General features: G+C 42.1%; 2 protein-coding genes across 3 annotated transcripts in view; one reads left to right on the plus strand and one right to left on the minus strand.

Annotated features, from left to right (window-relative positions):
• The window catches only part of LOC139418153 (non-SMC condensin II complex, subunit D3), a 37,244-nt gene extending 32,527 nt beyond the window's left edge, over nt 1-4,717 (plus strand). Inside the window, exons 31-35 of one of the 2 annotated variants that reach the window (XM_071167384.1) lie at nt 1,337-1,425; nt 1,551-1,598; nt 3,219-3,281; nt 3,371-3,425; nt 3,512-4,717. In XM_071167384.1, the coding sequence (XP_071023485.1) occupies nt 1,337-1,425; nt 1,551-1,598; nt 3,219-3,281; nt 3,371-3,425; nt 3,512-3,584 (328 nt within the window). In that variant the 3' untranslated portion in view covers nt 3,585-4,717. The remainder of the gene's footprint in view (nt 1-1,336; nt 1,426-1,550; nt 1,599-3,218; nt 3,282-3,370; nt 3,426-3,511) is intronic. The other variant, XM_071167385.1, reaches the window with a different exon arrangement.
• Nucleotides 3,639-24,876, minus strand: part of LOC139418154 (junctional adhesion molecule 3B-like) — a 44,657-nt gene continuing 23,419 nt past the window's right edge. Inside the window, exons 2-9 of the mRNA XM_071167386.1 lie at nt 9,546-9,614; nt 9,283-9,396; nt 8,915-9,067; nt 7,983-8,185; nt 6,886-6,985; nt 6,226-6,355; nt 5,950-6,004; nt 3,639-5,871 (exon numbers count right to left, since the gene is read on the minus strand). Coding sequence (XP_071023487.1) covers nt 5,836-5,871; nt 5,950-6,004; nt 6,226-6,355; nt 6,886-6,985; nt 7,983-8,185; nt 8,915-9,067; nt 9,283-9,396; nt 9,546-9,614 — 860 coding nt within the window. The 3' untranslated portion in view covers nt 3,639-5,835. The remainder of the gene's footprint in view (nt 5,872-5,949; nt 6,005-6,225; nt 6,356-6,885; nt 6,986-7,982; nt 8,186-8,914; nt 9,068-9,282; nt 9,397-9,545; nt 9,615-24,876) is intronic.

Genomic DNA, 24,876 nt, shown 5'->3' on the forward strand with positions numbered 1-24,876 from the left:
AACCTGTTCCAGAGCTCTCAGGACCTCAGACTTGGGCGAAGGTTCACCTTCCAACAAGATAATGACCCTAAGCACACAGTCGGGAAAGGAGGAGTGGCTTCGGAACAAGTCTCTGAATGTCCTTCAGTGGCCTAGCCAGAGCCCGGACTTGAACCCAATCTAACATCTCTAGAGAGACTTTGAAATAGCTGTGCAGCGACGCTCCCTATCCAACCTGACAGCGCGTGAGAGGATCTACGGAGAAGAATGGGAGGAACTCACCAAATACAGGTGTGCCAAGCTTGTAACGTCATACCCAAGAAAGCTCAAGGCTGTAATCGCTGCCAAAGGTGCTTAAACAAAGTACTGAGTACTTATGTAACTGTAATTTCAGTTTAATTTTAATACATTTGCTAATAATTTCTAAACCTATTTTTTTTGTGTGTTGTGTAGATTTCCTGGGGGAGGGCGGCAATTTAATCCATTTTAGAACAAGGCTGTAACGTAACAAAATGTGGAAAAGGAGAAGTTCTGAATACTTTCCGAATGCACTGTACCTACCTACCGCCTTAAGTCTACTTATACTTGGTGTGAAAATATTACACCCATTTTACGTCACCTTGAATCCTCTGTACTACAAGGTGGGGTGGACACATTCCAGTCCCAGATTGAGCAATCTCAAATGGCGCTATTAAATGCCTAATAATCTTCGGTCCAATGCAGCCTTTTTATTTATATATATATATATATATATATAGATATAGATCTCTATATAGATATAGATATATAGAGATAGATCTCTATATAGATATAGATCTCTATCTCTATCGAGAGAGATATAGATAGATCGATCATTTCTGGGTAACAATTTAAGTACATTACTGTGATTGTTTTCAATTAAAATGGTTGAAAAACAAATAGATTTTTAGCAAAGAGCAATTTCTTAAGCAAGAGTTTAGCTAGGAAGGGTCTAAGTGGGGAGGGGAAACATGAACTAGCTGTTATTGGCAGAGGTTTGGAACTCTTATTTGTTAATTAACTAATTTACTACCTGATGATGTCACTAGGCAGGCCAAAACTCCATCCCACCAAAACAGGCAGAAACTTCAGGTGATTTCAAAATCATAATTTTCACAGTATTATGCCAGACTCCTAGTCTGGAAATGTGTATATAAAACACATGTTTTTGACTGCACTGCGCCTTTTGATCTGGCACTAGACGCATTACTCCCATTGTCACTTCAGCTACACCTACAACAACATTCTATTACAACCACCACTATGGGCACACCTGGCTGCTATGTGGAATGGGAGAGCGTAATTAAGCTTGTATCTGGGTGTTGTGCTCGAACCCCAGGCGTCAGCCAGCGAAGCAGAGGAGCGGGCCACACAGGAGCTGGGTCATGGTGACCGGCGACAGAAACTTCACACCTCTGGATGGATCAGGTATGGCCGCCTTTCATGACCACACCGCTGACTAGACGGATCTAGATGGAAATAGCCAACTCCGACTTGATGTGATTCCATTTTTGATAGATTTCTTTCCTTTTTCTTGTGTTCCACTATTATAGTGAAGCCGAAAGGAGGCGTCTGCGATCGAGCTATAAGCACCCCGCAGGGTAAGTTGGACAAACCCGGATCTGAATCCTCCTCCTTCAGGAGTCAGACACCCTCCCGCATGCCAAGTGTATAGGCTGTGTGCATGTCCCAAGAGCAGCTAACATTGAATGAGGAGTATCATGTGGAACTGCATGGATCACACTGCTCTAGACATTCAATCTCTATATGCATTGATCATGCAGTGGTTACCATCCATTGTGCCCAATAATGCTGATCCTGCTAGAGTTCCCTCATTGGAGAGCTTTGTACTTGGGGTCTTAAGAAACCTTGTGGTTGGGGAAGGAGCCTTCTGAATATCACTGTGGGTAGTGTTTTCAGGTACTGTCAACAATTTACTGACTCAATGAAAGCTTCTTCATGTAGAGCAAAAAGACCTGCTTTTGGGCCACAAGTCGATGGCTGGCAGCCCCATGATAAACCCCAACACAAAAAAAACGTTGTCCCGAGGTGGTCATTTCCCACTCACTGAAGTCATTCATCAATTGGCAAAGCTGGACGTTCTACCATCTTCTTAAAATCTGTTTTTAAAACTAACCTTAACCATACTGCTAACCTTATGCCAAACCCTACACTTAACCCTAACCTCAAAAGGGAACTACACCACTTTTCAACCTCATTTTCATTGTATCCAATGAAATACCAGTGTCAACTTATGTAAAATGTGATTTTGATACACTATTAGATTGGCAGTGACGTGGGGAAAAATAAAATACCCTCCTTTGGGCTAGAAACCCGTTGCAGGTTTTGAAAATCATTGTTTCTTTTAACTTTTAATCCTACCCTGTGTCACAGGATAATTTTCTTACGACCTTAACTTTTTTTAAAAATTTTACCACAGATCATTGTAATGTACTGTTTTCACACTATATGACCAAAGTATGCCAGATAGTGAAGCGTGATTCTTCACTTCAGAGAACGCATTTCCACTGCTCTAGAGTCCAATGGCAGCTAGCTTTACACCACTTCAGCCGATGCTTGGCATTGCGCATGGTGATATTAGGCTTATGTGCGGCTGCTCGGCCATAGAAACCCATTTCATGAAGCTCCCGACAAACAGTTATTGTGCTGAAGTTGCTTTCAGGGGCAGATTGGAACTCTGTAGTGAGCGTTGCAACCGAGGACAGACTATTTTTACACGCTATGTGAATCAGCACTTGGCGGTCTCCTTCTGTGAGCTTGTGTGGCCTGCCATTTCGCGGCTGAGCCGTTGTTGCTCCTAGACATTTCCACTTCACAATATCAGCACTTACAGTTGACTGGGGCAGCTCTAGCAGGGCAGAAATATGACAAACTGACTTGTTGGAAAGGTGGCATCCTATGACTGTGCCGTGTTGAAAGTCATTGAGCTCTTCAGTAAGGCCATTCCACTGCCAATGTTTGTCTATGTAGATTGCATGACTGTGTGCTCTATTTTATACACCTGTCAGCAACGGGTGTGGCTGAAATAGCCGAATCCACATACACTACATATACAAAAGTATGTAGACACTGGTTTGGTGCTGAAGATGGGGTTGAAAAGTGGTGGAATTGCCCTTTAACCAAACTACTAACCTTATGCTTTACATTAAATATCAAAAATCTAATTGCCCAACATAATATCCCTATTACATGTTCCTCAGGTAACATAAATGAAGTTACATTCGGGGAAGGAGTTAGCGCCATCTTCAGTGACCGGAGAACAGGTATGCAACATTTTGACCTTTTAGACAGATGCCATTTCACCACAAGATGACACTGATGTTTGGTCTGACTAGTTTTTTCTTCTTCATAGGGTCAAAGACTGGAGAAGAAGGACGTGTCCTTCAATTGATCTCACCTGATCAGCAGTAAGTACTTATTTTTTTTATCAAAGTAAGCTTTAAACCATATAATGGTCGGAATGTTTAACCTAATTCATTTCTTGTGTTTTCAGAACTCCAGTGCCAAGGCAATGGAACGTGCAGTCCCCACTCAATCAAAAAAGAACGAGACAAATACATCAGTAGCTATTTCTTCATGTTCTCTTCTGTCTATACTGAACACACTTGATGTCCCATGTAAAATTGTATTGATATTTTCTTTATTTTTGTAAATGAAAATCCAGCACCCATGTCAGAATATTAGAAGTGAGTTTTATTAATCATTAACATACGGTTCAAGAATTCTCAGAGGATTTGTACCAGGCCCGAGATGGGCGTTACATTAGTTTGGTTCAGAAAAATCATGTTCTCAATCAAATAAACGTGTAAACGCTTGAACCTTCACATGATTTCAACGCCAACCTCAAGTATTGGAGAAATTAGAGGCAGATTATCAATACTGGATAGCTGGAACCTCATCAACCTTGGATTGGAGGAAAAGCGTGATTGGCAGTCAGTATTTGGCTTAGCTAGCCCCAACCATAGAACATGTATTGTAATTTCTTTCACTGTGTATTTAAAACTACATATTGCCGGTTTTGAAGAGGGCTGTTTAAAAATATCTTATTTTCAATGCCTTGGAAGTTGCCAGTGTTTTCTGGCCTTTATGGTAAATGTAGGCTGCATGCTTTAGTGTTTCTCCATCTATTTAATCCGCTAACAAACTTTGTGTATATTTTCTTATTTGTCTTTACTCTACCAAAAATAATTCCCACTATTTAGGCACTATTGCATAATACATCTCTATTTCTACTCCAATGGAAAAAGTGTAATCCTTTAAAACAATGCTAAAAGAAAATAATCTATTTACAGAACGAAGCAGATATGTAAAAATGATTTGGGTGGGGAAAATGTTCCATTATTCTTAATGTCATCATTCCTCTCAAACGCCGTTCGTAGAGTATTAAACATGCAATTCAGGTTTTTGTGCATTTTGCAGTATTGTGATTGAGAAATACCTTTTAAAATAAAATGTTAAAATGTGTTAGATGGCATAAAGCTGATCTACTGTTGTAATGGCAGAAGGCACTTAAGAGGAATGAGCTTTATCAAAGTACAAATGAAAACCTTAAGTACCTGTTTTGTAAAAAAATGTTTTGCATCTGCATTAATTGGTTTCACCTAGCAATTACTCTATCTTGTAATGTTTTGTAACTCTTGGATATAAATTCATTTGGGGAAATGACAAATGACAAACATCTTAGGTCATTTACTTGAAATTCTATGTTTTTTTGCCTGGTGTAGAGAAGATTGTTCAGTGTAAAATGTCCTATGTGCAAACATTAGGCAGATCGTCTCTACCATGACCATGTATTTTTCAAACCATGGGAAGAGTTTCATATTGCCTCCTTGGGGGCACACACACAAACAGTTATCTATATACAATTTTTAGCCAACATAAACCCTGTATTACAAATACTCAATGTATTCCCGACATACAGCAACAACAAAAAACTGGACAATATATTCAATATATACAAGATAAACTCAAGCATAGAAGGACACTTAAAATCAAGGATATGCAGCACTGATTGTATACAGTATTTCCCAGCTTTTGGCTGGTACTCATTGAAGCCTTTTACTGTCCAAGACACTATCTACAAACAACATTTCACTTTCAATATTAACATGGAAATCCCAACCTTAAATAAAATATGTAAGACTGTTCTAGAACCAAACCTTTATGGTAAAACAAGTCATTTAGTGATTTGGTGGGTGGAGGAGGGTAGGAAAGGTGAACATTTTACAGCTGAATTCTGAGTGGTTGGAACTTATTTTTCCCACAACCAAATAAAAAAGTATGCTAGTATTTTACAAATATTTAAAAAAGTAAACCTTTATCTATAGGCATTTCAAAATATATTCCATCAAAAATAGTCTGACAAATTTTGCTGATAGAAAAAAAAAAGTTATATAAATGACAAAGGTTTGAAGCACATGTTTAAAGTAGAAATATGTCATGTTAGATTTTCTTCAGAGCTTAACTAGATGTTTTTCCCCTCCTGGCAGAACATCTTACATAAATGCTTTTCCCCAGCAGATAGTGTTAACCTTATTGAAACATGCTATAACTTTAACGTAAAAATCTCCATAATTTAGCAAAAATAAGTTGTTTGGTGATAAAAAGGTCAACAAGCGGGTTTCAATACTTATGTGTCTGTAACGATGGTTAATAGTTCTATATAGATTTGTGAAAACTTGTCACCTTTGGCAAACTTGAATTGTTTCAGACGTGCAGAGAGCTCAAGGCACATACTGTGGCAGCTCACTGGTCATCTCACACACTTAGTGAGTTCAGTCCAAAGTATCACACCTTTCCCTTCCATGCCCTTCGTCTTCAGATGACAAATGAAGATTTGTGTCGGAAGTCGCCCTAGAATAAAAAGGGAAGAGCAAGTAAGAAAAAGTTGGACTGCCTTTTTTAAAATATTTCGTTTTTTTCTTTACGCACCTCATCCTCTGTCCTGACGTAGTCCACTCCGTCTCCTTTCGCTGGGGCTTTGTAACTGTCAGACACAATGGAGACATGATCAGAAGACATTTGTTGTTGCAAAAACAACACATTTCTAGTAAGAATTGTTCCATGCATGTTATAAAACCATATGCTGTGAGTTGACCAGGTCAAGTTGTGAAGTCAAGGCTGTTCATAAGGTCTAAATCGGCAAATGTTAAACCTCAATGAGCCATGACCCATTGCCGACGCCGCTCAAGAGGAAGTCTCACTCACTTGTTTCCTGTCTGTTTCTGGCTGACGAAGTAGCCTCGCTTGTACGCACAGCAGATGCCCACTGTTATACACAATAGCACCACCACCACCACCAGCACTCCCAGGATGATCCCGGCAATATTGATGTTATCTGGGGAGAAACAACAGGAAGAATGAAGAATTTATGTTGAGGTATCTTCAACTGGCTCTTTATGAAGGAAATACCGGACTACTGGAATAACATGCTTCAACATGTAGGTTTGGGCGATATACTGTATACTGGGGTATTTAAAAAATACCGACAGTGTGATTTTCAATACTGTTTAACCCATTGCTTATAACTAAGTTAAGTAAACTATATGAAATATAAGATGTGTCAAATAAATTATATCCAGCTCAGGGCTCCAGCTATGCATTTGGTTTGCTACCTTGCTAGTGGTTAGATGTCAAGATCAAGCTTCTTGGTTACAGCAGAGACATTCAATCCCCTCCTGGATCAAGATCCCTGTTGACTAAATTGTTTTGTGCTTGTTTTTATTTATGTCATCCCCTGTGTGTGCAAATTCATTAATACCGTATACCCCAGTATGGTACAGAAACGGTATGAAAATCTAGATACCGCCCAACCCTAGTGTGTTGTGTAACTTGTATACAACTGTGTCAGCTGTCAAACAGACTTACAGACTTCCATCGTCTGCGGTCCACATTCTGAGTGACCCGCGTCGTTCTTTGCTCGGCAGAAGTACTCTCCTGAGTCGTCCTTTCTGACAGCACTGAATTTCTGAAGAGGAAAACCCAACAACAGTATAACCGGTGTCCTTTTGTTCTGGTGTATGTACAGATGCTGTAAAATATATTGGCACCCGTGGCACTTTACAATGGTACAATGGAGTGCAGTGTTCAGAATGTTCAGTTTTTTCTTTTAAAAACTGGCTGACTGGCTATGTTTAACCTGGGCACCTGCAAACTCACCACAGTTGAGAAATTACACAGTAAATGCAAATCATTGCCTCCAACCAAATTAATTAGAATTTAGAAAACTGTTGTCCATGCTATTTTTGGACTTTGTAGTGAAACATTTTAGTTTAAATTATTAGTTGTTTTGGTCCTATGCAGTTGTAAATCAAACAAATGCACATGTAAAAACATACAGTTTTTCAAATGTCAACTTATTTTCGAAGAAATAGTAAATCCTGCAAGTGTGCCAATATATTTTACTGCATGTGGTAAAGTGCCAGTTTATAACGAGGTCCAATTGGGATTAGGTGGAACTGTCACCAAAATGAGTTGTGATGAGCTTTGATGTTCAACAGATATCCCTTCAGTTTTCGTATGCTGTCTCCCATCACATTTGAACCCAGGCTAATGATGTCTTGTCCTCTAATTCTAGTCCTGTTGATAGTTAGTTGGCTTTTGGTTAGTTGGATACGAAACGCAGATTTGGCACCGTAAACTGGTGGTCTTCAAGTAAAAGGGGCCGGTGTAGCATGTAATAGGGTGTGACTCTCTGGAAGTATGTCAGTGACAGCCAGGCCAACCTTTAGAGGCTAGTGTGAAGGTTGAGTGGAGAGCCTGGGGGGCGAGCCATTGACTGTGTCTGGCTGAGCAGGGGAGAGGGAGTTCAGGAATGTGCCAACGAGGACTGCAAATTCCCCTCATGCCTCAATCCCCTGTGCACCATCAACTGTTTTCCCAAAATATCCACACCTACCCCCACAGCCTCACCCTGCCCTAGAGTCCCCTTCCCTCCCAGTCCTCACACAAAAACACACACTTACCAGGGTTCCAGTTTCGGCGTTGAGCATGTAGGAGGAGTTGAAGAACTTGGGGCTGGTCTTGGGATCATCGGGGATCTCCTCCTTGTTGCGGAACCACTGGTATTGAGACTTGGGGAAACCTTCATCCTCCACGCAGCGGAGCTCCGCCGCCTTCCCCACAGGCACCGATTTGGGGACAGCACATTTCGGCACCACTGGCTTCACTGTGGACACAAACACATATTCAGCAATGGCAACATTCAGCATCTGAACGTGTCAAATCAGCACAACCCATGATACACATTCGGTTATAGTTACTAGGCCAATGAATGACCTCTGAGAATGGGTACGCGTCTTTTGCCCCGTGCCAAACCCTGTCAACTAAACACACGGCACTTTCCATCTTTAGCGATGCTATTTAGCGGGGATGCAGTTTCAGAGGTTTCCCTATATAGCCCAGAACACGCCTTTGCGGCAGGGACAGGCCAGTCACAACGCATCCTCATACGTGTGCCAAAGAGTTGGCCTGACCTACAAACAAGTTTCAGCTTACAGCATTGAAAGTAGTAACCTCTGAGGCTGTTTGTAGGGACAATGAGTATGTTCATTGTGTTTTGTATGTTATGAAGCATAACTTCCAAAAGCAACAAGGTTTAAGACTAAGAGCAAATATTTTGGCAGTGAAATTATGAGATGCATTAAAGAACTGCATCGCAAATGACTTGGCAAACATGCAATTTCAGCGAGGTAGTGGCAATTCTTCCTTCCCCAAACATGCCATTTCAGTCATAGCCACAGGGTGATGTATCTTTGTGTTGGTGTAAAGTCTTAAATTTGTTCTGGCTTCAATAGTATACCAGTTTACTTTGGTAATACAACTAATACTGTGATTATGGTGCAAAAAGCTAGTGGTGTGTTGAGTAGATGTGAGTTGAAGTGGCTGATATACCTACCTCTTATGACAAGGTTGATCAAAATCTCATCAAAGGTTTTCTGGTCAATTGGGGCGGTGACTTCGCAACGATAACTGGCTGAGTCTGATCTTGTGGCATTGGTTATCACTAATGTTGCAGGCTCTCTGATCCTTGCTCTGCCCTCCAAATCTCCTGCAGGAGAAAAAAAAACACACTAAGTTCCCGCTGATTTAATACAGACATAATTGATGAGTATAAAACAGAATTATTAGTCAGAACTGCTGTTTGTAAAGCAGGAATTATTTGTTTCTGTAAGATGATCAGATATTTTTTTTGTCCCTTTGTGTCACTTTGATATTGATATTAGTGAAGATGACATTGACAAAGCACTCAATTGAGTCTGTTACCTGAGATCTTCTTCTCAAAGTAGACATAACTGGGCTCCCCATCCTTAATTTTCTTCCATTCGATTCTGGGGTCGTTTGTGGAGATGGACTCTATCAAACAGGACAATTCGATAGCTACCAGACGAGAAGAGAGGAAATTAGATGCAAGGCTTTCAAAATGAAGAACCAAAGGATTGATGTTGTTTGGTGGTTGTGGTTCTTTAGTGTCAAGTCAAAGTCAAGCACATCGGTGTATTCATTACGACATCTCTATTGGCTCTTACATTCAAACTCGTTGGCCCACGGCGCATCATTCGTTGTTTTCAGAATCACTGCCAACACGTTGAAGTAACCTGCAAAACAGGAAAGAGGAGGAAGAAACATAAGTCTCACAGTCACACGAACTTTGCCATCACACTGATGATCTCACAAACTACGTGCGAGCTGTGCCTGTTTGCCGGGCTATGGTTGGTGAGCTCGCTGTTACGCCCCCATTAAGGTTGTTTCTAACCAGTTAGCTCATCCAAAATTCCAGAAACTAAATTAATATCAATCCCCTCACTCCCAGTCTACCACCCCACCCAGACGCATTCTTCATTCTTCCCAGTGTACCATGGCCTGGATCTGTTACCTTCCATTTTTAGTCTGGCGGGGCGAACCGACGTGGACTTAAGGGGGGGCACAGTTTCTACGCACTGTGAGTAATTGTGCAGGGAGGCGCATGCCCTTCTCGGCGCGAGCTCTCCCATGCCAGTGGCAGCCTAGCAGCCTGCCCGGCCCATCTCTCTCTCTCCCTCTCTGGGCCTGACGCGAGTGCCCATGTGGCAGTAATGGGCCATGGGAGTGGGCACTGCTGAATCATCCCGACAGGCCATTCCTCCACACATGCATACCAACCCAGTCACACAACCATGAATAGTCTCCCTGAGACTCAGATGATGCTTAGGCTCAAGTAGCTGCTGGTCAGGGTCACAGAGGCTTGGTCAGTTAGCTTGAGTGAACTGCATGTCAGTGTGAATGAATGTCCTACTAGGGATAGTTCACCCAAATTACAAATTGACATATTGGTTTCCTTAACCTGTAGGGCCGGGACGATACCAGTATCGCTATATTTTTTCCATGGAAAAAAATGCAAACATGAAGCAGACCTTACTCTTTGGTCTGTTAAAAACCTCCTATATGAATAATATTGTGTGCTGTAGCTTGGAAAATAAATACATGTGACTCTGGATGACAACATAATGCTTGTTTTCAACATTAGGGCTGTTTTTCAAAAAAAGTTCAATCTGCTTCGTGTTTTGTTTCCTTGCCACGATACTAACGAGTATCGCGATACTGGTATTGTCCCGACCCTAGGAAGCAGTCTATGGACAAGGTGTGCCAGCAATCCATGCTTTAGTTTAGTTTCCCTGGCACTGTTTCCAAATTCCATTCAGGACATGGTGCCAATATTAGCATTTTTCACACATCGTATTCAAATCATTTGTAAGTGACTTTGTGGAGCTTTACTATCAATTTTAGATGCTTTCGGATGATTTGGACATGATGCACCAAATATGCTAATATCGGTACCATGACTTGAATGTGACTTGTGCCACAAAACAGTGCTAGAGAAACTAAACCAAATAATTGATTTCTGTCATACCTTGTCCATAGACTGCTTACAGGGTAAGGAAACCAAGTGTGATCTGTGTGAACTATCCCTTTTTATTTCCTGCATTGTGTGCCACTCCCCACTGCCAACCCCTAACTTTACTGTTCCATTATATTAGATTGTTTCTCCTGGTGACGCACTTTGACTGAGGCCAGTGGCTACTTCACCTGACTGAAACCAATAACCAACTCCAACTCTGTGGGCGTTTTCATTAAGTGGTTACCTCCAGGAACCTTACTGATCCAGTAACCCGGCTTGGCGCCCCATTGCGTCCCAGCTCCCCATCCCTGTCTAAAGAAAGAGGCCTAAGTGCCCCTGTCCATTAAAAAGACAGGAGCACATTTAGAGCCTTTTACCGGCTGAGTTCACCGGGACTCTGCTGACACAATGAATTAGCAAGACCCCACACAGTTCTTTCACACAATAAGGCGAGTCTGCGACCTGAAGAGACAAGTCTGTCTGAAAGCATAAGGTTACAGATCCTTTGGTAGACCTTTCCCCAGGAAACTCTCCTCACACCCAGGCATTAGTAGGTGTATTTCCTGTCCCCCTCACCCTGGTCCTGCTAAGTCAATGTCAGTCTCATACCAGTTCCCTGCTAACTATCCAAAGCACGCATGGGTGTGGGAGCTGTTTGGGGTCGTCCTCTAAAGCAGACTGGGTAAGCTGCTTACCCTAAGGTCTCTGAGATCGTTACTAGACCACAGCTTGTTTACCTTATGTCGTCAGTTTAAACAACAGGCTATACATTGTCCCACGGGCTGAAAAAGGCGAATATTCACCCGCTTAACTTAATATAAGATGAAACATTTAATGAAATGTGAAGTTCAGGAGTGGGAGTGATGGAAAGGAAGGACTATAAGTAACTCTTTAGTGTAGGCCTTCAAAGCTTTAATGTTCCCCATTGCTAATGTTAATTGCTATGAATCTTTAATAGCAATATTTTGGGTTTTGTCTCTCGAGATGTGATCCATTTCATACAGTTCTAGTTAAACAAAGACAACACAAGTTAGGCCCTGAGAGTAAAAAGTTCTACATTTATATATGTATATACAGTGGCAAGGAAAACTATGTGAACCCTTTGGAATTACCTGGATTTCTGCATAAATTGGTCATCAAATTTGATCTGATCTTCATCTAAGTCACAACAATAGACACACATAGTGTGCTTAAACTTAATAACACACAAATTATTGTATTTTTCTTGTCTATATTGAATACATCATTTAAACATTCACACTAGGTTGGAAAAAGCATGTGAACCCCTAGGCTAATGACTTCTCCAAAAGCTAATTGGAGTCAGAAGTCAGCTAACCTGGAGTCCAATCAATGAGACGAGGCTGGAGATGTTAGTTAGAGCTGCCTTGCCCTATAAAAAACACAAATTTGAGTTTGCTATTCACACGAAGCATTGCCTGATGTGAACCATGCCTCGATCAAAAGATATCTCAGAAGATTAAGAATTGTTGACTTGCATAAAGCTGGAAAGGGTTACAAAAGTATCTAAAAGCCTTGATGTTCATCAGTCCACTGTAAGACAAATTGTCTATAAATGTAGAAAGTTCAGCACTGTTGCTACTCTCCCTAGGAGTGGCCGTCCAACAAAGATGACTGCAAGAGCACGGTTCAGAATGCTCAATGAGGTTAATAAGAATCCTAGTGTCAGCTAAAGACTTATAGAAATCTCTGGAACATGCTAACATCTCTGTTGACGAGTCTACGATACGTAAAACACTAAACAAGAATGGTGTTCATGAGAGGACACGACGGAAGAAGCCACTGCTGTCCAAAAGAAAACTGCTGCATGTCTGAAGTTCGCAAAAGTGCACCTGGATGTTCCACAGCGCTACTGGCAAAATATTCTGTGGGCAGATGAAACTACAGTTTAGTTGTTTGGAAGGAACACACAACATTGTGTGGAGAAAAAAGGCACAGCACACCAACATCAAAACCTCATCTCAACTGTAAAGTATGGTGGAGGGAGCATCATGGTTTGGGGCTGCTTTGCTGCCTCAGGGCCTGAACAGCTTGCTATCATCTACGGAAAAATTAATTCCCAAGTTTATCAAGAATTTTTGCGGGAGAATGTTAGGCTATCTGACCGCCAATTTAAGCTCAACAGAAGTTGGGTGACGCAACAGGAGAACGACCCAAAACACAGAAGTAAATCAACAACAGAATGGCTTAAACAGAAGAAAATACGCCTTCTGGAGTGGCCCAGTCAGAGTCCTGACCTCAACCCGATTGAGATGCTGTGGCATGACCTCAAGAGAGAACTTCACACCAGACATCCCAAGAATATTGCTGAACTGAAACAGTTTTGTAAAGAGGAATGGTCCAAAATTCCTCCTGACATTTGTGCAGGTCTGAGCCGCAACTACAGAAAATGCTTGGTTGAGGTTATTGCTGCCAAAGGAGGGTCAACCAGTTATTAAATCCAAGGGTTCACATACTTTCTCCACCCTGATTGTGAACGTATAATTGTTTGTGTGTTATTAGTTTAAGCAGACTGTGTTTGTCTGTTGTTGTGACCTAGATGAAGATCAAATCACATTTTTGACCAATTTATGCAGAAATCCAGGTATTTCCAAATGGTTCACATACTTTTTCTTGACACTATACAAACTCAGGAAAAAAATAAATGTCCCTTTTCAGGAACCTGTCTTTCAAAGATAATTAGTAAAAATACAAATAACTTCACAGATCTTCATTGTAAAGGGTTTAAACACTGTTTCCCATGCTTGTTCAATGAACATGCACCTGTGGAATGGTCATTAAGACACTAACAGCTTACAGACGGTAGGCAATTAAGGTCACAGTTATGAAAACTTAGGACACTAAAGAGGCATTTCTACTGACTCTGAAAAACACCAAAAGAAAGATGCCCAGGGTCCCTGCTCATCTGCGTGAACATACCTTACGCATGCTGCAAGGAGGCATGAGGACTGCAGATGTGGCCAGGGCAATAAATTGCAATGTCCATACTGTGAGATGCCTAAGGCAGCGCTACAGGGAGACAGGATGGACAGCTGATCGTCCTTGCAGTGGCAGACCACGTGTAACAACACCTGCACAGGATCGGGTACATCCGAACATCACATCTGCGGGATAGGTACAGGATGGCAACAACAACTGCCCGAGTTACACCAGGAATGCACAATCCCTCAATCAGTGCTCAGACTGTCCGCAATAGGCTGAGAGGCTGGACTGAGGGCTTGTAGGCCTGTTGTAAGGCAGGTCCTCACCAGACATCACCAGCAACAACATCGCCTATGGGCACAAACCCACCACCGTCGCTGGACCAGACAGGACTGGCAAAAAGTGCTCTTCACTGACGAGTCGCGGTTTTGTCTCACCAGGGGTGATGGTCGGATTCGCGTTTATCATCGAAGGAATGAGTGTTACACCGAGGCCTGTTCTCTGGAGCGAGATCAATTTGCAGGTGGATGGTCGGTCATGGCCTGGGGCGGTGTGTCACAGTATCATCAGACTGAGCTTGTTGTCATTTGCAGGCAATCTCAACGCTGTGCGTTACAGGGAAGACATCCTCCTACCTCATGTGGTACCCTTCCTGTCGGCTAATCCTGACATGACCCTCCAGCATGACAATGCCACCAGCCATACTGCTTGTTCTGTGCGTGATTTCCTGCAAGACAGGAATGTCAGTGTTCTGCCATGGCCAGTGACGAGCCCGGATCTCAATTCCATTGAGCACGTCTGGGACCTGTTGGATCAGAGGGTGAGGGATAGGGTCATTTCCCCCAGAAATGTCCAGGAACTTGCAGGTGCCTTGGTGGAAGAGTGGGGTAACATCTCACAGCAAGAACCGGCAAATATGGTGTAGTCCATGAGGAGGAAATGCACTGCAGTACTTAATGCAGCTGGTGGCCGCACCAGATACTGACTGTTATTTTGTTTAAGGACACATTATTTCATTTCTGTTAGTCACATGTCTTTGGAACTTGTTCAGTTTATGTCTCAGTTGTTGAATCTTGTTATGTTCATACAAATATTTACACATGTTAAGTTTGCTGAAAATAAACGCAGTTGACAGTGAGGTAATTTCTTTTTTTGCTGAGTTTATATATATATATAAAGCATTAAAAGTGACATGGCATAAAAGCAGTATGAAACAGTATTCTCTAACAATACTTCACTGATTAAATTCACTGATTAAAAGACAGAAATATACAAATTGTATGCACCAGCATTGCACAATTAGCTGTCAAATTAGCTACTGTATTTGTAAACTGAAACATCAAATAGTTTTGTCAAAGCCTGCATGTCATTCACATATTCCACAATATTGAGGGACAAGTTGAAAGTGTTCAGGCGGAAATAATAGAATAGCTCCACGTAGAAAAAACGCATTTGCTTGTTTGGTAACTCACTAATTCCTCTGACAAGCCCTTGCAGCCATGGTTATGTGGCAAAATGTATTTTTGAAATGTCAACTCCTTGATTGGAATAGTCACAGAGGGAGAGATTCTCAACTGAGAAAATCAATTCTATAGTAGAATTGGTGCAGAATAAAGATTAATATCAATCACCACTTTCCTATATATTTCTAGCTATATGCAATCTTATTTGCACAACTGCAGACATTTCTTCCCCCCTCAGAGTTCAATTGTTAATGAGAATTATATAGGCCAAGTATCTCATGGTACAGCATGATAAAATAAAACAAAAACCTGTTGATTGTGTGCTCATTAAAACAAAGCCACAAAAGCTTACCTAAATACAGTGCCTTGCGAAAGTATTCGGCCCCCTTGAACTTTGCGACCTTTTGCCACATTTCAGGATTCAAACATAAAGATATAAAACTGTATGTTTTTGTGAAGAATCAACAACAAGTGGGACACAATCATGAAGTGGAACGACATTTATTGGATATTTCAAACTTTTTTAACTAATCAAAAACTGAAAAATTGGGCGTGCAAAATTATTCAGCCCCCTTAAGGTAATACTTTGTAGCGCCACCTTTTGCTGCGATTACAGCTGTAAGTCGCTTGGGGTATGTCTCTATCAGTTTTGCACATCGAGAGACTGACATTTTTTCCCATTCCTCCTTGCAAAACAGCTCGAGCTCAGTGAGGTTGGATGGAGAGCATTTGTGAACAGCAGTTTTCAGTTCTTTCCACAGATTCTCGATTGGATTCAGGTCTGGACTTTGACTTGGCCATTCTAACACCTGGATATGTTTATTTTTGAACCATTCCATTGTAGATTTTGCTTTATGTTTTGGATCATTGTCTTGTTGGAAGACAAATCTCCGTCCCAGTCTCAGGTCTTTTGCAGACTCCATCAGGTTTTCTTCCAGAATGGTCCTGTATTTGGCTCCATCCATCTTCCCATCAATTTTAACCATCTTCCCTGTCCCTGCTGAAGAAAAGCAGGCCCAAACCATGATGCTGCCACCACCATGTTTGACAGTGGGGATGGTGTGTTCAGCTGTGTTGCTTTTACGCCAAACATAACGTTTTGCATTGTTGCCAAAAAGTTCAATTTTGGTTTCATCTGACCAGAGCACCTTCTTCCACATGTTTGGTGTGTCTCCCAGGTGGCTTGTGGCAAACTTTAAACAACACTTTTTATGGATATCTTTAAGAAATGGCTTTCTTCTTGCCACTCTTCCATAAAGGCCAGATTTGTGCAATATACGACTGATTGTTGTCCTATGGACAGAGTCTCCCACCTCAGCTGTAGATCTCTGCAGTTCATCCAGAGTGATCATGGGCCTCTTGGCTGCATCTCTGATCAGTCTTCTCCTTGTATGAGCTGAAAGTTTAGAGGGACGGCCAGGTCTTGGTAGATTTGCAGTGGTCTGATACTCCTTCCATTTCAATATTATCGCTTGCACAGTGCTCCTTGGGATGTTTAAAGCTTGGGAAATCTTTTTGTATCCAAATCCGGCTTTAAACTTCTTCACAACAGTATCTCGGACCTGCCTGGTGTGTTCCTTGTTCTTCATGATGCTCTCTGCGCTTTTAACGGACCTCTGAGACTATCACAGTGCAGGTGCATTTATACGGAGACTTGATTACACACAGGTGGATTGTATTTATCATCATTAGTCATTTAGGTCAACATTGGATCATTCAGAGATCCTCACTGAACTTCTGGAGAGAGTTTGCTGCACTGAAAGTAAAGGGGCTGAATAATTTTGCACGCCCAATTTTTCAGTTTTTGATTTGTTAAAAAAGTTTGAAATATCCAATAAATGTCGTTCCACTTCATGATTGTGTCCCACTTGTTGTTGATTCTTCACAAAAAAATACAGTTTTATATCTTTATGTTTGAAGCCTGAAATGTGGCAAAAGGTTGCAAAGTTCAAGGGGGCCGAATACTTTCGCAAGGCACTGTATATCACTTTGCACAATAGTATTTTGTCTTTGATTTCACCAAACAGCTTTCTTTTTGTTTTGACCAGCTAATGGACTAGCTTAGGCAAGCCCCTGTTCCATCTTCCTTGATAACTCAAGACAGTATTAGGTGCAGGTTTGGTGCTTAAGTGAGCTTGATACTCCGATAAAAGGTTGTGAGGTTTGCCTTAGAAGCAGCTGTCCAGGAAAAAGGGTGCAAAAACCCTAGTCAAAATTAATAACTTTAAAGTCCCTACATCCAGACCACAATATTAAAGTCAAAACTCTCTTGGTGAGTGCAGAAGGCAGCTTTTTAAACAACACACTAAATAATACTGTGAAAATATACTGTCCCTGACAAGTCCCGATGTTTGGTAATTTACACACAGTCTTGTCTGCAAGCAGGATGGCTGAATTCTTAATCATTTCCCAGGGTTGGCAGGTGAGGCTAGATGAACAAAACAAGAAATGGAGCAGATCCAGCAGGCCGGGACCTTGGTTGAACATACATCCTCTTAACAATTACATCCTCCTGAGCATTTGCACGGCAATAGATGGAGCTTTCCTGATGGGGGCATTAGCGGAGAGGCGGCAGTGGCCAGCAAAGTGTTCGAGGACTAAGCGGCAATAAGGAAGTGATGACTGTGCACTGTGGGACAGATGTCTCCTGTCTCTCTTCCCTTCTCCTGTCTGCCTCATTATGACCTATGACCCCTCTGTCATCCTGTCTGTTCTCTCTCTCTCTCTCTCTGCCCTCCCCTGAGAAAGATTCTAAGGTCTTGACCGCTTCCCAGTGCCATGATGCATCCCCTAACACCTGCGTCTGAGAGGCTGCTGTAGTGTTTCCCACTGTCTTCATATTTATTTATTTTTTTATTTTACCTTTATTTTACTAGGCAAGTCAGTTAAGAACAAATTCTTATTTTCAATGACGGCCTAGGAACAGTGGGTTAACTGCCTGTTCAGGGGCAGAACGACAGATTTTGTACCTTGTCAGCTGGGGGATTTGAACTTGCAACCTTTCGGTTACTAGTCCAATGCTCTAACCACTAGGCTACCCTGCCGCCCCATATACAGTAGATGGCCAGGTATTTGCGGTGTGTGTGTGCCTGTGTGTGTAGTTTAAGCCCTCAAACCATGCAGGTGCTCCATGACCTACATTACCCTGTCTTTCCTTCTCTCTTTCTCGTCTTCCTGGCAGGGCACAGCTGTGTGCGATCTGGCAATCTGCATGGAAGTATTTTAATCTCCCTCGCCCTTCTCAAGAGGGACGGCTGGTTCTTCTTGGTAATCTTAGTGTAATGCCCTGATAAAACCCCAGGCTTTGCGATGCTGAATAAAACAATAGATGAGGGACTGGAGACAAAAGCTATCCCTTGGCTTCGTTCAGAATTATACACAGATGACATGGAGCGATGGTAATTGAACTGAGGACGAGAGAATGGATGCCTGCATGTGAATTGGCTCCTAGCTTTCTGTGGTGTTACTATTGGAAAAATCAACAAGATTTCCCCTTCTGCTAGTAAAAGAAAGTTATAGAGGAGTGTGATGTCATAAATGGAGGGGTTCATTAAGCTTCCCAGTGAAATCCCCAAAGTAACAATTCTGCCTAGCACCTCCGCGAGATACACCCACGTCCCTTTAAAAAACCCAGACATCAAAGTACCTCGTTTTGCAAATTATCTGCTAGTTGCTGTTTTTCGAAGCTTTGTTCATGTGAGGCTACACCCCTTTGGAACACAGACATGATTAGCAATCACATGGGACTTGGAAAATGGGCAGAATCTGCATTGACACGTCTCGTCAGTGAACATTGAACATGTTCATTCAGCAGCGCATGAAGCAGATAATATTCCTTGTTATTTTTTAACTGCTGCATTCATTTAATTCCCACAAGAGGAGGGCTGTTTGTTCGCTGAGCAAGTGGTGCCCACGGAACAATGCATTATCCTCCTCAGTCAGCGACGGCAATTGGATGGGATGTGTTTTTGTGCTCTGCAACTTCCACTCCGTACGTGGATTGTGTTAAACTAGGCTCTATCCCAGTGCTAAGACATATACAGTCCAGTATAACACTCCGCAAGACTTAAGAACTCTTCTCCCTCCGCTGCCCTAAAAGGCTCTGCAATGCTGCATGTTGTCCATGGTGTGTAGTGGGTCACACATTCTCCAATTCAACCACCCGGGTAACTGCCCTCCTGTACCTCCACAGTATCTTGGCCTGGAGAGTGTTTTACTTGTAGCTGAGGGAGTCTATGTGAACACTTGGAATTCCTTCAAAGAGAGTAAATATTTATCTTTGCAAGCAAAACTAGGTTACAATTTTTGTCACCACATACTTGAACACAGAGTTTTCTTTGGTCGGTGCTGCAAGAAATTAACTGGCAGGCCCTTCATGAAATGTGCATGCTAAACCAGATTGTGGTTTGAGTTACGTTTATCCCAGAAAATCCAAATGCTTTCACAAGACTGTCAGACAGGATAGTTTTCAAAAAATACTTTTTTTTAACATTTTACCCCTGGGCTATGCCAATTGTCACTTAGCTTAGTTGCTAATCTCTATCTGGATGCAAAGCCAGACTAATGAATTAATAAATTGACATTTACATTCCATACAGCATAAGCTCCTTGCTAAGAAAAGATTTTGCACTGATTCCAAACAAATCATGCTCCAGTTTCCACAGTTTCTGTATCTAAACATCCAAATTCCTAGACTTTCTTCCCTTACCCCACCAGTAACCAGAAGCTCTGGTGGTGACCCACCTGTTTGTGTGAGCTGGGGAGAAAGTGGCTGAACTGACCTCAAGTCCTCTGTGAAAATAACAACCTCTAACAACAACAATAGGAGGGACTGGTTTTAGGGCTAAGCTTGCAGGCCAAGTGACTGCAGGTTGTGTGGTCACAGCTGTGGTCATCCGGCAGTGGCGGTCACTCTCGCCAGCTGACTTGTCTGGTCAACTTTCTTATCCCCCCCCTCACCCCTATTTTTACCCTTCCACCCACAGTTTAACATTATGGGATGGGGGGATACATAGTGGCGAGGGCACACTGAAGCCTCTTTACATAAGCACTGAAGATTACCACCGTGGGCCCACTATTACCATACCATAAGTCTTACGTTGAATTTTCATCTCTTTTCTTTGGCCTATCGAAAAGTGCCACTTCTGTTCTTATTGAATGACACTAATAACCTCTGGTTTCAATAAAACACTGAATCCATCTGTTCATCCACCAAGCTTGAGCTCTGACCAGATATTCTGAAATGAAAGGTTTGTCTGCTGTCACAGACAGTCACAGATATGAAACCCAAGGAGCAGTAACAGCATCTGAGGAGGCGGCAATCAAATAAGTAACCCTAGGCAACTAAAACAATTTGACTATTGCAGTGCTATGCTGTGATAGCACAATATGCTGTGATAGTGCCCTAAGATTCTCATATCTTTGTGCCTTATTATCCCGAATCACAGTTTGATGCTAGACTTGCCTTGCCGTTGCTGTTTTTCTCTCTCTTATCATAATTGCATAATAGCTGAACAGGCTACAGATGGACCGGCAGAAAGTCATTTTGTATCCAGAAGGCTGGTGTTGCTAGTGGATACCAGAGCTTGGAATTCCGTCACATTGGCTGCATCTATATGATGATTGAAACAGTCTCTGGATGATTGTCAACTGTTGTGAAAAGATGACAGGTCTGCTGAAAATGCGTACAGGCAATCAAATTCAAGTTTGGAAATGTACAGGAGGAGCTTTGTAGTCTTCCCTCATTCCAGTGTGACTAAATATAGTGCAGTTCAAGCAAAGATAACGCAAGCCTCAAAGAAAATGCCTCAGATACTCCTTCAGCTGCTGAGCAAATGTCACCAGGCTTGATCTTACAGAGGAGGGCTGAGTGTAGTGACAGTGCAAGAGAGCAGCAAACTTCAATTGTATGTCAAATATCATGCGAAATCAAACAATATCAAATCAAATGTATTTGTCACATACAGCAGGTAGCAGATGTTAATGCGAGTGTAGCGAAATGCTTGTGTAAGAGACCTACTGCTGAGAAACTGCACTGTGTATGTGTCTAATGGTACCTGATTAGAAGTTGTGGCTGTGTATCTGGAGTGAGCTCATTTGCATTCCATCTTTCCCCGTCGACTCTGACACAGTTCAGTGTTACCGGGAAGGGCTCTTTGTGTATTCATTTATTCTTAATTTGTGTGGCTGCAATAGGCCCCACTCTGTGATGCCTGCTATTCCAGGGCAGCCCCCTGTCCCTTTATGGCAGGGATGGAGCCCTCTTGATCTACACATGTCAAAGACTAGGCCTGACTAGAACCACTGAGGGAGTGGAGGGGGTAGTGGGGGTGACGGTGTCACTGAATGCCTTGGAAGCTGTCACTTTGTTTCAGCATTAACGTCTGCATCTGGTCCGCTCTCACTTTGTCCTCCAGCGGAGTATTTACTAACTCACAAGACTGGTCCACGGAGTGGTGGGTGGAACTTTCGCTCTGCCAGCTTTGGACGGGATCTAATCTTGCTTAACTTTAGAATAAGATGTGTCAAGTGCTCTAAAATGTGCTATTCAATTGAGTGCAAACATTTTCTGAATGGTCTTTGAGGAGAATATTGCCACCCACATTCGAGTCATGCGCCCTTTCCTGTTTCAGTATGACAATGCCCCCTTTGCACAAAGCAATGTCCATACAGAAATGGTTTGTCGAGATCGGTGTGGAAGAACTTGACTGGCCTGTACAGACCCCTAACCTCAACCCCATTGAACATCTTTGGGATGAATTGGAACGCCTAATCGTGCAACATCAGTGCCCAACTTCACTAATGCTTGTGGCTGAATGGAAGTAATTCCCGGCAGCAATGTTCCAACATCTAGTGGAAAACCTTCCCAGAAGAGTGGAGGCTGTTATAGCATCAAAGGTGGGACCAACTCCATATTAATACCCATGATTTTGGAATTAAATGTTCGACGAGCAGGTGTCCACATACTTTTGGTAGTGTATCTTCACTCAACAGACCCTCTGTATACATAGACTTGACAGTTAGACATCTCTCCTCACAATTTCAAGCATTTATTGTTACTTTTCTCCATAAACTATTCTGCTGAGCTAAACTCAAAAACACAGGCCTACATTTCCAGTATGTAGGCTATTGCCTGTCTTGTATTAAATGGCAAGCATACTGTTTATATAACTGCCTCTTAGGTAATCTCTCCGTATTCGGTCTAAGTAAGCACCTACCTAATCATTGCCAAGGGCAACGTGAAATTCAGGGAATCCTGATAACATCAAATCAAACTTTATTTGTCACATGCGCTGAATGCAAAATTTTTAGACCTTACCGTGAAATGATTACTTACAAGCCCTTAACCAACAGTGCAGTTCAAGAAAGAGTTAAGAAAATATTTACCAAATAAATTATAAAAAGTAACACAATAAAATAACAATAACGAGGCTATATACAGGGGGTACCGGTACCAAATCAATATGCGGGGGTACAGGTTAGTCAAGGTAATTTGTACATCAATAAAACTATGAGAGCGTGATCTGATGACAGGTAAAATAATCTAAGCTTGGAGCTGCTAATACAAATATTTATATCCAGGCACAATATTTACACAGGAAGCATTATAAGGGGGTATGAAAGTGAGAGTGGGGAGGAGTGGTGCTGCCCTGCTATGGGTTGTGTTTAGCCAGTTTTTGAGTCAATTCTGTAATATGAGCCAGTGTCAGTGCATGTTAGTGATGATGTAGTGGATAATCGGAGGCAGCAGGTCTGTGAGTTATTCCTCAGTAAGTAAGAATAGGTTAGCGTTTGAGAAGCCTTGCGGCTATTTATAGTGGCTGTCAACGGCAGGCTGGGCCCCCACAGTTTTCTAATTGGTTGCAGGTAAGTGTAGCAGCACTACATCTCCTACCATTTCACAGGCAGCTGGGGAAGCCTTGGCCATCATCCCTTAATAACATCAATTGGTGGCTCATTTTTCAACCCCAGACTGGCCCCAGTGAGATGCTGTAAACGCCTCCTGTCAAGGCAAATCGAGGCATAAAGCAGAGGGGATGCTGCCCCTGACATGGCACTCCAGTGCAAACAATATGACATGCCACACATTTGGGACGACAAAATAAAGTGGGGAGCTCTCTGAGACCGTGGTGGGGGCTTAAGAGATCCAGGGGCCTAATTCAGCCCAACACAGTGTTTTTGGGGCAGGGGACAGAGTCAATCCTATGCTCGTAGCGAAGCTCCTACCACGAAAATCTGTGTAACATCGGGTGCCAGAATTAGCTGCTCTCTGCACAGATGGCATTGGCTCTTCTCGCTGCAAATACCTCGCATTCTAGTCCAAGCAGACTGACCTCTTCCTTAATCCTAATTAGGAATGTAATTTCCACCCCAGCCTTACCAAGTGCAATTAAAATGAATGTATTTGTGTTGTGTCGAGAAAGGGAAAATATCCTTTTGTGGGTTTTAATTGGTTTCTGTGTGAAATATTATGGTCAAGAAATTCTGATTGTGATGACATTTTGAAATATAAACTCAAGCAATGGTGTTTAAACATGGGCATTGCTTGTTCACTCCATAACTCTTGCCAGTGTGTTCATAACAATACACAGATACAGTTGAGGTCAGAAGTTTACATACACTTAGGTTGGAATCATTAAAACTTGTTTTTCAACCACTCCACAAATTTCTTGTTGACAAACTATAGTTTTGGCAAGTCGGTTAGGACATTTACTTTGTGCATTTCACTTATCATTCAATGTATCACAATTCCAGTGGGTCAGAAGTTTACATACACTAAGATGACTGTGCCTTGAACAGCTTGGAAAATTCCAGAAAATAATTTCATGGCTTTAAAAGATTCTGATAGGCTAATTGACATCATTTGAGTCAATTGGAGGTGTACCTGTGGATGTATTTCAAGGCCTACCTTCAAACTCAGTGCCTCTTTGCTTGACATCATAGGAAAATCAAAAGTAATCAGTAAAGATTGTAGACCTCCACAAGTCTGGTTCATCCTTGGGAGCAATTTCCAAACACATGAAGGTACCACGTTCATCTGTACAAACAATAGTATGCAAGTATAAACACCATGGGACCACGCAGCCGTCACATCGCTCTGGAAGGAGACACATTCTGTCTCCTAGAGTTGAACGTACTTTGGTGCGAAAAGTTCAAATCAATCCCAGAACAACAGCAAAGGACCTTGTGAAGATGCTGGAGGGAACAGGTACAAAAGTATCTATATCCACAGTAAAACATGTCCTATATCAACATTGTGGGTGTGCTTTCCTGCAGCAGAGACTGGTGCACTTCACAAAATAGATGGCATCATGAGGGAAGAAAATTACGTGGATATATTGAAGCAACATCAGTCAGGAAGTTAAAGCTTGGTCGCAAATGGGTCTTCCAAATGGACAATGACCCCAAGCATACTTCCAAAGTTGTCAAAATGGCTTAAGGTCAACAAATTTAAGGTATTGGAGTGGTCATTACAAAGCCCTGACCTCAATCCTATAGAAATTCTGTGGGCAGAACTGAAAAAGCATGTGCAAGCAAGGTTGTCTACAAACCTGACTCAGTTACACCAGCTCTGTCAGG

The sequence above is a fragment of the Oncorhynchus clarkii genome, chromosome 10, assembly GCF_045791955.1.
Source record: "Oncorhynchus clarkii lewisi isolate Uvic-CL-2024 chromosome 10, UVic_Ocla_1.0, whole genome shotgun sequence".
Classification (NCBI taxonomy): Eukaryota; Metazoa; Chordata; class Actinopteri; order Salmoniformes; family Salmonidae; genus Oncorhynchus; species Oncorhynchus clarkii.